General features: G+C 54.0%; 5 protein-coding genes across 5 annotated transcripts; 1 reads left to right on the plus strand and 4 right to left on the minus strand.

Annotated features, from left to right (window-relative positions):
• Nucleotides 1-3,982: 3,982 nt before the first annotated feature.
• Nucleotides 3,983-4,939, minus strand: MYCGRDRAFT_89590 (uncharacterized protein; the record flags this gene model as incomplete). The annotated part of the gene is made up of 1 exon (XM_003857214.1): nucleotides 3,983-4,939. The coding sequence occupies one exon, from the start codon at nucleotides 4,937-4,939 to the stop codon at nucleotides 3,983-3,985; it is 957 nt and encodes a 318-aa protein (XP_003857262.1).
• Nucleotides 4,940-6,964: 2,025 nt separating this feature from the next.
• On the minus strand, nucleotides 6,965-8,805 carry MYCGRDRAFT_107340 (uncharacterized protein; the record flags this gene model as incomplete). Its single annotated transcript, XM_003857213.1, has 5 exons — nucleotides 6,965-7,051; nucleotides 7,162-7,509; nucleotides 7,563-8,399; nucleotides 8,461-8,612; nucleotides 8,765-8,805. The coding sequence occupies 5 exons, from the start codon at nucleotides 8,799-8,801 to the stop codon at nucleotides 6,965-6,967; spliced, it is 1,461 nt and encodes a 486-aa protein (XP_003857261.1).
• A 212-nt stretch (nucleotides 8,806-9,017) lies between these two features.
• MYCGRDRAFT_66454 (uncharacterized protein) lies at nucleotides 9,018-10,468 on the minus strand (the record flags this gene model as incomplete). The annotated part of the gene is made up of 4 exons (XM_003857212.1): nucleotides 9,018-9,146; nucleotides 9,239-9,583; nucleotides 9,637-9,868; nucleotides 9,923-10,468. The coding sequence occupies 3 exons, from the start codon at nucleotides 10,466-10,468 to the stop codon at nucleotides 9,294-9,296; spliced, it is 1,068 nt and encodes a 355-aa protein (XP_003857260.1).
• A 500-nt stretch (nucleotides 10,469-10,968) lies between these two features.
• MYCGRDRAFT_89592 (uncharacterized protein) lies at nucleotides 10,969-11,673 on the plus strand (the record flags this gene model as incomplete). Its single annotated transcript, XM_003856357.1, has 1 exon — nucleotides 10,969-11,673. The coding sequence occupies one exon, from the start codon at nucleotides 10,969-10,971 to the stop codon at nucleotides 11,671-11,673; it is 705 nt and encodes a 234-aa protein (XP_003856405.1).
• Nucleotides 11,674-12,786: 1,113 nt separating this feature from the next.
• On the minus strand, nucleotides 12,787-14,901 carry MYCGRDRAFT_89593 (uncharacterized protein; the record flags this gene model as incomplete). Its single annotated transcript, XM_003857211.1, has 3 exons — nucleotides 12,787-12,849; nucleotides 12,910-14,061; nucleotides 14,122-14,901. 3 exons carry the CDS (start codon nucleotides 14,899-14,901, stop codon nucleotides 12,787-12,789), a joined length of 1,995 nt encoding a protein of 664 aa, XP_003857259.1.
• Nucleotides 14,902-15,016: the final 115 nt, after the last annotated feature.

Below are 15,016 nucleotides of genomic sequence, written 5' to 3' on the forward strand. Positions count from 1 at the left end.
CACTGTTCCGCCGTCACCGAAATTCGCAAGTCCGGCGTGCTGGGTCTGCTGATATCGCAGGTGGACACTCGAGGCGCGAGGTGCGATAATTCCCGGTTGCTAGCGCGGTTGCACGGCTCCATGGAAATGGACCGTTGCCGGGCGGGGCCGCTCGCCGAGGTTTTTCGTGGCTGATGGCACGGAGGTAGCGCGGGCGACGTTGGCGGAGTGGGTTCGACGATTGGAAAGAGTCGATAGTTCGACCTTCGATACTGATGCTTGCCATAGTCTTGAGAGTTGCAGCTCGAACGCGCGGTGCTCAGAGAGAAGGTGCTGGATCGGTCGGTACTCGACGGTGAAGTGTCGCGGTCTTCGCGGCTTCTGGTCGACATTGGAAAGGAGGAAAGAGCGTCTCAGGTGATCCTCATCGCTTCGAAGGGTCCCGTCGAAGGGAGGGCGGAGAATCAAGGTCGAGATCCTCCGGGCAGCTCGAGAAATGTGGTCAAGCAGTATGCAGGGAGAGAGCCTTTGGATTTTGATGGTCGAGGAGTCGGGTCGGAGGGCGGGTTGATCGATGAGGTCGTGAGAAAGGCGGGAATGGCGCGAAGCAGGTCGTGTGGTGGTCGAGGAATGTCAATAGCAGCAATGAGCGGGACAAAAAGGTTGCGATAGAGCTGGATCGTCTCGGCAAGCAGCCGAATAACAGGAGTCAAGGGCACCCACCACCTGGCAGGTCTAGTGTGAGGTCGTGCGACTAGCAGAGTGTGTCGTCTATTTTACGGTGCTTTGCCAAACGCAGACAGATGTCGCAGGTGTGATGGGTCCGATCAACTTGACACACACACACGCAGGAATGGTCGACCGTCTATGAATGATTGTGTTGTGGCAGGTTGCGCATCGATTCCATGACTACCTTATTCTACTTGTTTGAGAGATACCGTTGGTCGTCCCCTTGTCAAGTGGCCCCCACCTAAAATTGGAGAAGACTGACGCTGTCCCCTGGTCTGTTCTGGGAATAGGTATGTACCTGAGTCGTGACTGGAGGCGTCTATCCGTCTTGCGCCTTGCTCTCCCAGTAGTATCGGTGGAGGATCTTACGGATTGTTTGATGGAGACTCGACGCATTGGCCGCACTGCTCATCGATATCATCAAGTCGAGGCACAGCCAGACGTTCGGGATCTGGTTGTATCCTCGATCATGGTGTAGCGAGACGCAGTGCGGGTTGGGTTGGCAAGGATTGGGCACAGGAGATCGACCGGCCCGGGCGTCCTCGTTTGTGCCTTCCGGCTTGTCGCATACCGTAATAAACAGCATGGCAGCCCAGTTCCACCCCTGGACCTTGCCAATTCTCAGACATACCCCAGTCGACAGCTGTTTGACTTTGATTCTCGTCTCGAAAGGACGCGCGATCAAATGCTGGGATGATCATCCAATGTCCCGTCGCCGCTTCGCCGCTGATGGAGAAGACCGATCAAGGCAGCGTGGTCGTCGGCATGCCGCTGTGTGTGAAGAGGAGTTAGTCGATGGATGTTACACTTACCGCACTATACACAGTCACAACCTAAAAGGCACGGAGTCGGTATCTTCCACGGTGCAAATTTACAACCGAGCCTGGCTCCATTGACATTTGATTGACATGGTGTGACAGCCTATGCACGGCCCTGCATGCATCATGATCCAACTTTTGCACTTGAGAAGTCTGAACCTTGAAATTGACATCTCCTGATCCATGCAGGACCTCCGGTATATTCCTACGGCACACCCTCATCAATCACTGGGACCACACATCTGCGACTCGATGGATCACTGGCAACTTCCCGGCGTTGCGCAGATTTGCTGCGCCTCCTTTGCCGTGTGTTCACTGACGAAAACTGATGACGACCAGCTCAATGCTCGAAGGGCATGTTCTTGTCTCCAGATTGGAGAGCTTGGAAGTACTTACACGTGTTTGTACGTCCAAACAGCCATGCAAACAGGTGCCGACGGCGGTGTTGCACTTGGCGGATACGCACATAGCCAGCGGCCCGCCGGCACATGTTTGTTATGCATATGCGGGTACACAGCATATGATATTCGAGAGTCGTCGAGGCATCCCAAGAGTCAGCCATGGCCGGTCAGTGGCAGTGGCAGAAGCGTTCCTCGTTGTCAGTTGGTAGAACTTCTGGTCCAGCCGGCGCACGGCAGTCACGGCAGACATGTTCACGCATGGCACATTCACTTCTGGTTTCATCCCGCACGCTTCTCTCTTAAATGCCAGTAGCACACGCACATGCAAGCAACACGCACATGCAAGCACTGCGACCAGGACAAGACCAGCTGAACCTCCATCCAACTAGGTTGTCATCTTCTAAAATTGAACACCAACAAAGTTCCATCTCCAACGTTCACGCACATCATCGCACACTACGGTTCGCAGATTGCGAAAACATCGAGGAGATTTGAATGACGACTCGAGTCATTGTCAGTCAGCTTCATTACAAGAACACTGGCACCCCCGGACGCCTCAAAAGCTTCGCCGACGCACCACCCGTTGACTTTATCGAAAGCCGAAACGTCTCAATAATTCGACATTAGGGCGCGCCCGTGCACATGTCGTTGCCGGATGGTCACCACAATGTGGCGTTGACCGAATTGGAAAGGCCTCCATCGCCATTTTTAAACCTAGGAGCTATAACTGCCGTGGCGCGGTACGGCGATTCGATCTCACATACCAGCAGCTCTATACACGGTTCAAAACAAAATGTGAATCATGTTGCCATCAACGCCGAAGCGAGCAGTATTTCGGCCCCTATCGTGGAGCCAAGCACCATCAGTCGAAAACAGCGGGTGCTGTGCCCATACTGGTATCACTATGGCTCGTGCAGAAAAGCCGACGAACAGTGCAAGTACTCGCATGCACTGCATCCGAATTTCACCCAGAGCGTAGCTTACATGCCCGGGCCCATCAAAGGGAAGAAGCACAGCTGCGGTTTGCCTCTTTGTCGTATCGGCAAAGCTCGTCCTTGCAAGCAAAATCTCACGGATGCTTCGGTGAATACCAACAATATGCATGCCACTCTTCCGCGCCCCGTCCCAGCTTGGGCAGTTCCTCCTCGCGAAGAGCAATCAGCGCTCATTAAAACGACTCCCACCTCGAGCAGTGTCGGACTCCTGCAACCCTTGGCATCCAAGACCTCGCGTGCAGCACGGGCCCAGCGAGCCAACGATCATCCCAACAGGGCCAACAACAACAAACGCACTGCTCGGCATTGGGACGCTCCTCCATCTCCGACCAAACGGATCAAATTGATAGACTACGACGATCTCGAGAGCAGCCGATCCTCGCCTCCCTTGCCAGAGCAAAGTAGCAAGTTCGTGGAGTTTGATGACCTGGCAATCCGTACCGGTGGGGTCGGCAACGACGATTCCGAGGTGACGTGCTTCTTCTGGTATCATGGAACGTGTTCAAGGTCCATGGACGAGAAGAATGGGTTCAAGTGTCACTTCAAGCATGGCTTGACAGAACCGCCGAGCAGTAAGTGTCGTCCGACTTTTTCAACACGATCAATGTATTTGTGAAAGATCCTCATGCTGATATCATATGTCCTCCTAGTGGTTCAACCTCCTCCCAAGTATGTGCACCGGACACAGTGTGCACTGGACTGGTGTCCTGGCGATGCGAGAGAGCCTCCGTCGAGAAAGGACAGTCGACTTGCAACTCTCGACCAAGATGAACCTACTGCTGAAGTAAAGCCCGCCACTCCCACCGCTGTGGCCGTCGTGGCCACGCCCAAGGAAGATTGGTTTCTTGCCGGATTTGATTGATTGATTCGAATAACGCGGCATTGGTGGTGGTCAAGCTAAGTCCCTTTTACCGTTTCCTTTCCTTCCAGCTGTCAAGCCGAAAAGTACGTGGGAGTCTAGCACGATGCTCTCACGATCTCTGCTTTTGATCATTGCATTCTGTTCTTGGCTCTCCTTTAATTCTTCTCTGCGTTAGCCTCATTCCGTCTCGTCCCTATATCACCCAAGACTACTCAACCAATCGAACACCTCTCTTTCAAATCTCTCCGGCTGATCCAACATCACCAAATGTCCAGCGTCAGCAATCGGTACCAGTTCTTTCACTGTCACACCCATCCGCTCCCTCAACTCCTCCAGCTTCTCTCTCGGGATCCACGAATCCTCCTCTCCCCGAATCATCTTCACTTCACACCTCACCTTCCTGTACACTTGCTGGTCCAACATCTGCTTCACATCTCCGTCGTCTGCCTGTGCGATTTGCCGCACAAAGCTCATCTGCCGTTCCTTGCTCTCCACCTCACTCGCACCACCAACCCAAGGCGAAGACAACACATCCACCCACTCATCACCCACTTCTTTCGCTCGATGCAACGCACTCTTCACCACAAATATCACAACCGCTTCGAATGCATGCCTCGGCAACTCCAAAAATACCTGCGGCTGCGACCTGACGAGCTTGTAAAACCCGTCGCCCCACGGCAGCACGGCGTTCGTGTCGCAGAGCAGCATACTAGAGAACTCCACGCCGTGTAGGAGATGAGCTCGCAGTACGATAGCGCCTGCAATGTCGTGAGCTATGACTGCCGGCGGAGTTTGGCTATCGCTGCTGGAGGAGTGGGTATGTTCCAGCAATGCGGCGAGAGCTTGAGCTTGAAATGCGACGGAGGTGTCGCCTGGCAAGTTCGCTTTGGTCACGGCGTCGGGACTGGTTGAGAAGTAGGCTTGCGACCGGCCGTAACCTGGAAGATCATAGATCAAGATGCGGTAGGGTGTGTTGGTCGCGAGAAGGGAGCTGATGACGGGCTTGTACACCGCGGAGGACCAGGGTGTGCCGTGGACGAAGACGATAGATCTCTTCTCTCCTCGTGTCTGGCTTGGAGTAGAAGCGGACTCGGACTCGATGACATTGTAGCGGATTGTCCAGGCTTTGTAGGGGAAGCTGGATGGAAGGTCCATGGTTGTCATGTTGCTATCTGCTCAAAATCGGAGGATGTAGGACTCTTCTCGTGGAAGAAGGGCGTCTTTTATGAACAGCACTCTGCTCTTACGACGATACATGATGCTACTTCCTGACACCAAGAACATCGCATTCAATGATACTGGAACTGACCAATGTGCATGTGCTTGTAAATGGTCCGAATGGCAATCGCGATCATATTGACCTCGAACTGCCCAATCAGCGGATTGTGGAGTCATTTGACCTGGAAGTGACCAACCAGCTCGCTCTGAAGCGGAAGGAGCAAGTGAGTGATTATGGTCAGACATCTTTCGGACATGTTCCTGGACACTCTCAACATCTGAACTCAGGGACATATCTTGCGGAGGATCGAAGCATCGAGCAACATAGGCAGCTTGTCCGCTGATGAGCTCGCCACAGGTGCCCTTGCCTCTTGCGAGCATCCACACCAAGCATACGTTTGTTGACCTCAAACTGGCCAATATAACCATCCTAAGGCGGTCGAGTCTATAGGACTATCAGCCCATGGCGACTAGTCTCGAGGGCTCCCTAGACAAGCACAAGACTATCGAGTCCACATCCCAGGCCACCACAGATGTCTTCCAATGCGGACATTCTCGGTGGCGAGCCCTCACAAATCGCGATGCGGCTGCTCACGGTTCTTTCCTCTACGGCGTCCTGACCACAAAAGTCTACTGTCGACCAACCTGCACCGCTCGTTTAGCTCGACGAGCAAATGTAGTCTACTTTGATACCGCGGAACAAGCTTAACGTGAAGGCTTTCGCCCTTGCACCAGATGCAGGCCCGATGAGCTGGGTTTCATCGGCCAGCGGGAGGAGGTCGTGCTCAGGACACTTGGATAACTGCGCGATGAGACCGGCCGTGTGAGAATGGAACGAGGCGTGAAGGCGTTGTCGAAGGAGGTGGGCGTCACGCCGAGTTACCTGTGCCGGGTACTCAAGGCAGTGATGGGATGCACGTTGGGACAGTATTGCAGGGTGCTCGACCAGGCCGTGATGAGCGAAGATGCGGAGAAGATATTGCTGTCGCCATTGGAATCTACCGAGTCCGAGGCGGACCACTATCCACAGCAGAGGTTCCTCGTGAATGAGGCGCTGACGCCCGAAATGCCCAAGGGACTGAAAGATACGACATAATGGGGATCATGGAACGACTTCGACGAGGGATTCATCATTGGCCTCGATTTTGATCCAAATCGGAGCGCCTGGGCGGACTCGTCTGCATCTTGACCACGATTTACTGACACCTGGTCTGCCGCAAAGAATGATCGGGCGTTGACATACAAGTTCTTCCATGAGAAGTGTCGTTGACCTCATGGCACCGACCTTCTTCCCTGGGAAGGCAGAGGCATGAAGATCGTGTACCGGTCGTGATGGGAATGTGGCACCTTTGTTCCGTTTGCTTTGATTGTATCATTATTGCAAAACGACTTCATTGCGGATCGAAACGAAAGCAGTCAAGGAAAATATGAAGATGATCGTTGCCTTCTGTTTCGACTACCACGAATGTCCCACCGGAGCAATGGTCCACGCATAGAGAACCATCGCCCATGCAATGATCGCCAATACAGGTGGCAGCGGCCGAGGTTCGTATATAAAGAAGGCAAGCAACAAAATGCTAATAAACACCAACTTGCCCGCACAGGACCAGAAACGCCGCGCACGGAACGTAGTATATACGGATATGCTGGCAAGGATGGCACCCAGTAAAGTCAGCGCGAGGGAGGCTGGCTGACTCCAGAATGCGGCAGATGACCACCCGCTATGCGATGGATCAGTTTGAATCTTGCCCCGATGGGGCGATACATACGCGAGCCAAATGAGCGAGGCTACTCTCCTGAACGTCCTGCGATGCTTGACCGCAAGCCGCGTAGCAAAGCGAAGGACTCGGCCACCCACGATGGGTAGGATGATGCTGCCCAATACTAAAGAGCAGGCCACAGTCCAGAACATGCCCATCGACCAGGTTACAGTTCTGCTAGGTATGTCGGCGGTCGTGTAAGTCATCGAGGTCGAATTTGCGGTGTCGTTAGATCCAGTGTACCACGCGCTGGTGTATGGTATGGCGACTTCCAGTTGTTCGCTCCTTGCTGTACTGCTGGTCCAGTAGGTGGCTACGGGGTTATCCTCGATGCTCATTGAGAAGAAAGACTGGCCACAATGAGCTGTGCCAGCCAAAGACGATACAGATTGCACTTACCGTTGCAAATGCCAGCGGTACGTACACCGCAATCAATGTCCCAATGACCTTATTCCGACGCTTGTCGAAAATCTCCATCTGGTCGACTGCAAGCTTCTTAACGTCGTCAACTTTCTTCATACTGCTCTTCAGCTCATCAGAGAGATAGCCAAGGTCCAAGGCGAGGGCTTGTAGACCGTTGCGGATGGTCTCCAAGTGTGGGCCTCCTGGCAGGTGTATCTCATCGCGGAGGCGAAGAGCTATGGACACGTTATCTTTGCAGGCTTCGACACACTGATTGTGACACTCTCGCATGTGCAGCAGATATTGCACGATGGAGGTGGACGAATCCCGCCTACACATCATATCCTAGGGCACCTCGTCAGTATACCGAAAGCATGCCCGTGTAAGTTGGCACGTACAATTTCGTTGACACGTTTCGTGGTCTCACTGATGTATGCTGCGAGATCGACTTTGGCGACGTTGAGCACAGCACGCAACAGGTGGTATCCTTGATAGTCGAGAACATCTTGTGGACAGCTGCCATCAATCGCAAGCTGGTACTGTCGCATCACAGCGGTCAGTGCGTGGTCCGACGATGTGATGACAATGATTCGGCAATTGCCAGAACCTTCGGCCGTCATGTCGATGGCCCTGATTGTGTCCATCACGGGCCGTTCTGCAAAGGGTTCGTTGATGTACAAGCTCCAGTCGTAGGATCCGAACAGCTTTTCGAGAGCCGGAGCCCGATGGAGCCACCGGCACTCCATGTATGGATTGTCGTCGACCGGAGTAGGCGATTGTGAGGGATATCGAGGCTGCCACGTTGAAACACAGGGCTGTTGCATTTGAGCCAAAGCCTTCTCGATCAGATCATCCGAGTTTGGCCAGTACGTCCTGAACATTTCAAGCAAGACTGCTTCCATCGTGATGATAGACTCCATGTGTTTTGGGGTCCTGATATTGACGTTCCAGCTCATTGGGACCGCAGTCATTCTAGCATTCAAGCAACAGATTGTTGACTGAAAGTGTGCAGAGTCGCAAAGCTTCTGCTGGAAGATGTCGAGGTCTTCCGTAATGGTTTTGTCGCTGATCTCTGGAGATACGGTGCCATCGGCGCCTGTGATCCAAACGGCGCTGTTGATGAAGCCTTTTCGTCCATTCGTACTCAGATCACGATAGTAGCGCCGCAAGAGTTTTAGGTGCTTGTTGTCGTGCGGACCGTGGAGATAGTCCGGAATCGGGAGGGTTTTCATGTACTGCTGAAACATCAGTCGTGTACAAAGGTTTGTGGTTGTGCTACGACACAGGCATACTCACATTCTGCTTGCCGTAGATTGCCTGCAATCGATGCCACCGACTTGGAAGTTGAGCTTCTCGTGACATTTTCTCCCCCGTGTCGTTGCGCTGTGGCGTCCATGTTTGCGACATCTCGTCATGCGAGGGTACCATGGCAAGAACGCGCAGTAGAGCTATACGAAGAAAGGTCGAGAGGTGGAGAGCAATGGAAAGTGAAATGACTGTAGCCTTTACCTTGGTATCGACCTTAACAAGGCCCTCAGGCTACTTGCCACTCATCCGCTCGGTAAAGCTGTCAGCTACATAGTGCATGGTGCATGCGTACCTTGATCTCGCCTGTCCCGCCATGCCGTCAGCCGCATGCATCTGGTCGTGGAAATAGAGGGAACGGAGCGTCAAAGGATGAGCTAGTCCGGCGACTGGCCACATCCAAGCCTGCTTGTATCTCGTGGGCTCTGCAAAGGTTCTGCATGCACATACCAATGAACGGGTCTGATGCACGAGTTCCGAGCGTGAGACTGGCTCGCATTCGCATTGAGCCCAGGCTTCACAAAGCTGCTAAAGCGCGAGTGTCCTGTCCGCTTGCTAAAGCTGTCGGTTGAGTTCGGATGAGATCCGAGCAACGAATGGAAAGGTTGAGATTGACCACAACCGGATCACGGTCTTCGAGAAGATGGGTGCAAGGCTGCGTGCATGATGTCTGCTCGCTAAAGCCAAAGCCGTCAGCCTGCATGTAATTCAACTCGCGGTGGCACACTTCTATTCTCGTTCATGCCCACATCTAGCCAATAGTACTCACGTCGGACTGACATAGTGGGCTGTGGGTTATACTCACGGCGGTCCACGAACGAACACTAGATCCTCTCGGTAATCCAACTCTCCACCAACCTCGTTCCCTCCGGCTTCACCTTATACCCCAAGTTCGCATCGAAAATGAACTCCTCATGTCCCGCACCGGGTTCCACGACCAGTTTAGTCTTCGAATGAGCCGCCTCGATCGTCTTGCTGAAGTCTCGAATCGAGTCGATCAAGACCTCGCCGCCACCGCCCCAGATCAAGACATCGCTGACGATCTTGTCGAGATCGGAGTACCACTCTGAGTTCCCTCGGATCGGCTCGTTGTAGTTGTCTTTGGGAGAGGAGCCTGTGGTTTGTTAGTTTCAACGACGGATCGAGGGAGAGTTGGTGCAGACTGACCGAGGAATAAATCCGTCCAGCGATGTCCGGCTGTGGGTACAAACATGTCCGTGCTTGCGTTCCGCGTCCAGCTGGGGTCATCGGTAGCGAATTTGACCCATGGACTGATCAGGATTGCACTGGCGAGGGGTTGTCGCAGGTGGATCTTGATAGCGTCCGGGTGGGGGTGGAGAATGTGGCTAAGAAGGGCCATGCACAGGTTACCTCCAGCCGAGTCGCCCCCGAGGACGATCTGTGTCTTGATCAGCGAGATGTTGTTAGAGCATTAGTCCATCAGAATGCGCACCTCCCGTGGACTTCTACCTTGCTTTTCGATCAACCAATGTAACGCCTCGGCCGCCTGCTTCAGCTGAGTAGGATACTGAGCCGCAGGAGTGACAGCATACGATGGCACAACGATACTGATGTCCTTGGAAATGTCGTTCTGCAAGTCGAACAGCCATTGGAAATGCCCCGGCGAACATGACATGGCATAGCCACCTCCGTGGAAATACAGCAGGACTCTGCTCGCCGTCCTTGGTCCCAGCCAGTGTAGCTTCAGACCAGACTCCAGCGTGCTCGTCTCCGGCTCGAAATTCTGCTTTTTGGCAAAGTCCAAGTAGTTCTGGTCCGTGATCTGGAGGGTATTCAACCAGTGTTCTTGTGCGGAGTTGACGCCGCCGAGAAAAGTTCGCAGGGCGACGAAGATGAGGTCTTTTTTGGTTCCATTGCCTTTGGGGCCGGTGTTGAACGGTGTCAAAATTGCGCGGAAGAAGACGGCAATGAGGACTTTTGCGAGCAGTGGTAGGAGGAGAAGCTTGTCCAGGAGGGTGGTCTCCGTTCGGTGGGCCATGGCTAAGTAGACTGAGTAGACCTTTGCTGGCTTGGACGGAGGCAACGTTGAGCGGAAAGAGGGCAGAGCGGCAGAAGGGAGAGAGAGAGAGAGGAAGAAAGACCGAGAAAGGGTGTGCTGATGGAATATATATGCCGTGAGGACTCGGTCTTTGATCCTGGTGCAACCGTCCGAGTATCCGTATGACACAGTGGATGTTCAGCCGCTGCAATGATAGCTGTGAATCAAAAGGCTAGGTAGCTGTGTTTGACATCTGCGGACCCGACTATCACTGCGCATCATCCTCGAGAAGTATTATCATCCCAAGATCAATCGGACCGCGGCGTAATGAAGAAGTCGAGGTCGTAAGTCGAAATCCAAGCCAAGCCACAGGATATACAGCATGCAATGTTATACACGGTGGACTTCGGAAGGAATGGCTGACCACATCCACCTTACCTCGAGTCGACCTCACCTCCCTTATCCACGGCATAACAATACCACAACATAAATCCAAAACAATGCCAATAGACTCCCTCCCGGAAGAACTCCTCCTCTCCATCTTCTCCCACTTCGACACCTCCTCTCCCTCCGAACTCAAATCCAGACAAGAACCCTCCCTCAATCTCACCCTCTCAGACGTACACCCCTTAAAAGACATCTCTCTCGTCTCCCATCGATGGCGACGCATCGTCCTCTCCCTCCTCTTCCGCTACACCCGCTTCCACCTCAAGACACCCACGAATCGGCCAAGCTGCTCGTTATGTACATCCACCTTTCTCCTCCCTTCTGACCACGAACCCGTCGTCCATACCAGCGAATCCGCCCGCTTCTTCCACGCTCGGATCAACCAGGAGTCGAAGACGTGGTATCATTCCGACGACACCGCTCCCGCTATTCAGGATCTGCCATGGATCAACTACGTCTACCACGCTGTGACGTCCCTCCTTTCATTCATTTGCAGCCGTGGACTCGCGCCGCATGTCTACTCTTTCGCGGTGTGTTCTCCGCGACTCCTCCACTTGGCGCAACTGGGACATGGGCTAGCCGAAGAGGATCCGCGGTATCGCGTCACGACGGCCTTTTGGCGGGAGGTGTTCGAGGTGCTGGTGCCAAGCAGAGTGGTGGTGTTGGCGCCGCCGGGAGATCTAGCGGTTTGGACGGGGTTGGGAGGGGTTGCGTTGGAGACAACGTGGGTGAGTTTGACATTAATGCTGATGGCTTGAGAGTGGTGCGTTGGAGAGAGTGTTGCTGACCTGGTTATTACTTTTCTGATAGGCGTACACGGACATGGAGTATCATCTCTTGGAGTTGATGGTGGAAGATGATGACACGGTGGAGGGCGATGGCGGAGATGTGGTTGCTCGAACTGGGGAGGAGTCGTTCGACGAACGCGGCGTGCTGCGGCATAATGGCGCCTACGGATCTGACAAGACAACGATCCTGAGGATGAGACCATGGACGCACTTGAGCCTGAACGTGAGTCTTCCTTTCCTCGAGCTATCAGACACAACACTGACCCCCCACAGGAAGGATCATTCCTCGGCGCCTACGCAACAGGCGAATACATGCAACAAGAGGGGCCTCCCTCTGCCCTTGCCGCCATCTGTGGCCACATATCCCAGGACCCCCATATCCGCAAAAACGTTTCAGGCCCAGACATGCCCTCCCTCCACTCTTTCACCTACACCGCCATCCTTCCCTTCGCGTCTCACTTCCACTTCCACCCTATCCTCCCACACATCACCTCCTTGGACATCAAACTCGCTCCGGACCCAGACTCGGGAATCCTGCATGACCCCGCGCGGGTGAGCAAAGCAGTGCAGCTAGGAGATTGCTGGCGGGAATTCTTCGCATCGTACGAGAGTATCACCACGCCTTTGCGGACGGCGCAGTTGGGTGTTTCGGCGGGTAAGGCCAGTGCGCCAACGGTGACAAGGTTCGTGTGTCGGGACGTGTCGATTCCGGGGTTGACGTTGGAGTTGGACGATGAGTTTACGCCGTTGTGTTTGCCTTGTTGGGCGGAGGTGGAGCCGGGCGTGTTTGAGCGGGTAGCGATGGTGCCGCCGGTGTATCACGAGTGGTAGTTTGGAGGGTGTCCTTGGATGAGGGTGTACCTTGGTTGAAGCACCAGGTTGGTCGTCCGTTGGAATACCTTGGCACTCACCGAACGGCGCTAGCTCATGTTTCCAATCCGGATTGATCAATCGAGATTGGAAGAACATGATCAATCCGGATTGGAAAAACGTGAGCTAGCTCCCGTTTCTGCCGACTGGCGAGTCTTTAGAAAGCGCCGACTGGGATAATCGTTGAACAGGATTCATGATTGAATTCCTTCTTCAGGGCGAGTCGCGGCCGTTGGCGTCGGCATTCAACTGTGGTCGGAACCGAATAATGGCGACCTAGACACAATTTAGCACAAGTCAATGCATTCCAAGAATCGCAACGACTTCCAGACATACCTTCTTATCCGCGGCAAACGAGAGACTCTCGCCATCCGCACTCCACGCCAAACTCGGCTGCGGCAGCGCACCAATCCCCTCGTCTCCCTCCTGGACATGTCCATTCTCCACACCCCTAGTCTCCGTAACAGGGCGCCAGGTAATGGCCGCCTCCGTCGCATGCATGACGCCGTTTTTGCGCTTCAACGAACTTGCCTGCCAAATTTGCATGATGTCCGCGTTGCCCACAGCAAGATGCTCGCCGTTCGGTGACCAGGCTAGAGCGGTTGCGGGACCTTCGCTTAGGGAGAGAGAGGCGACTTCGGCGATGGAGATAATGGATTGGGGGGATCGGATGACGCTGTAGATGGTGCATTGGCCGCTTTCGAAGGCGAGGGCTAGTAGGGAAGGTTCCGAGGGAGACTTTGTGTCGGATGATTCGGCCTTTTTTGATGGAGGCTGAAATGCCACAGCTGTCAATTGGTCTGGGAGCTCGATCTCGGCATCGGATTCCGTCGAAGTTTCGTCCTTTTGCAGTCTTGATGTGAAGACTAACTTTCCGGCTTCGACCGAGGCGAAAGCGACTACACCGTTCCGTCGGTCTGTCGATAAGTGGCTCCACGAGTGCTCGCCTTCCAGCAGCTGGGTACTTATTGCAATCAATCCGCGTGATGCGATGCTGACCGCGGAGACCTCCACATCTTGCTGTAAATTCGAGTCCACCTGGTAGACCATGGAAAGACCGTTTTCGCCACAGACTGTAAAGGTATCCTTGCCAGTCCACACAACGTCAGTAATCTGATGCTCCAGCATGCGCCACGCAACAGGCTCTCGAGCCGCGATTGTTTCCTCAACATCGGATCGAGGTGTCTCCCAGATCTGTACAAGTCCTCGCTTTAAATTCGTCCGCCCGGCCAGTAAGTAATTTCCATCTGGGCTGTAAGATATCGATATCGTCATTCCCGTGGGCTCCAAAACCGGCGGTGTAAGCTGAAATGTGGTAATCTGCCCATCTCTACTACGTTCGATAAGTGATAACGATGCTGAAGTTGACTTGTCGGGAAATGATCGCAATGTGTCAATGGCGAGACTGGCGGCCTCGCCGTCTGGTCGCCATGCACATGCTGTTACTGTCGAGCCTTCCAGTATTGATGGCTCGTCCACATGTTGTAACTGTCATACTGTGATTAGCATTCGCTGGCGAACGGCGCGTCATCGCGATATCACACTCACCTGTCGTTCGTCCCAATCGGATTCCGGCAAGTCGTAAAATCTGCAAAGATTCTCTCCAACCGCAAGGAAAGTGTGAACGTCCTTACGAGCCGTGCTAGGATTCCACAGACCCTGCAAAGCATTCGCACCCGGCCTGTCTATCGTCCAAGGCATTGTGCTGGTCTTTGTCACCACCTTGGACTCTGTCTGCGTCATGACACTGTCGTATCGCTCCATAGCCTCTGCTGCTTCTGTCTCGGATAACATAGCTGGAGACGGGACGTCATTATCCTCTTCTCCCTCAGCATCGGCGTCCGCATCCGCAGAAGCGGTATCAACATCCATTGCGTCGCGGTCGCCATTTACATGGGGTTCATCATCTTCACTCCTCCTCTGCCTCTTCGGTGCGGGGACTGGGAAGTCGTCCATCGCGCGTACGACTGATGGTCGAGCTTTCCTGCGGCTGCTTGAAGACGGCCTCGAACCCGCACCATTCTCGACCATCCCATCTTGCCTCTCTGTACTATCCCGCGCATCCGCACTCGTCCATCTGAACTTCCTCTCACTTTTACTCGCACGGGCGCGCAGATTGTCATAATGTAGACCGGCCTGTACCACGGACACCAGCTCGTTGCGCTGCAGGGTATGTGCGAATGGCAGACTTTCGGGATCGCGAAATTCGGCGGCGCGATGCCAATCCTTGTGGAAAGCGGTGGCGGCGAGCTCGAAGCCAGATTCTTGGAGGTAGCGGAAGATCAAGAGGTTCACATGGTCACTGCGGAGAGTGGCCTCGGGTGACATGGTCGAGTGTAGATTTGGTGGGCTCGGATTGGAGATGTAACGCCGGGCACAGCATCAACACACGTCGGCAATGCTTGTTGTCGGTGATGTTTTGTTGTCGTAGATGTCCAAGATG

The sequence above is a fragment of the Zymoseptoria tritici genome, chromosome 1 (genome assembly GCF_000219625.1).
Source record: "Zymoseptoria tritici IPO323 chromosome 1, whole genome shotgun sequence".
Classification (NCBI taxonomy): Eukaryota; Fungi; Ascomycota; class Dothideomycetes; order Mycosphaerellales; family Mycosphaerellaceae; genus Zymoseptoria; species Zymoseptoria tritici.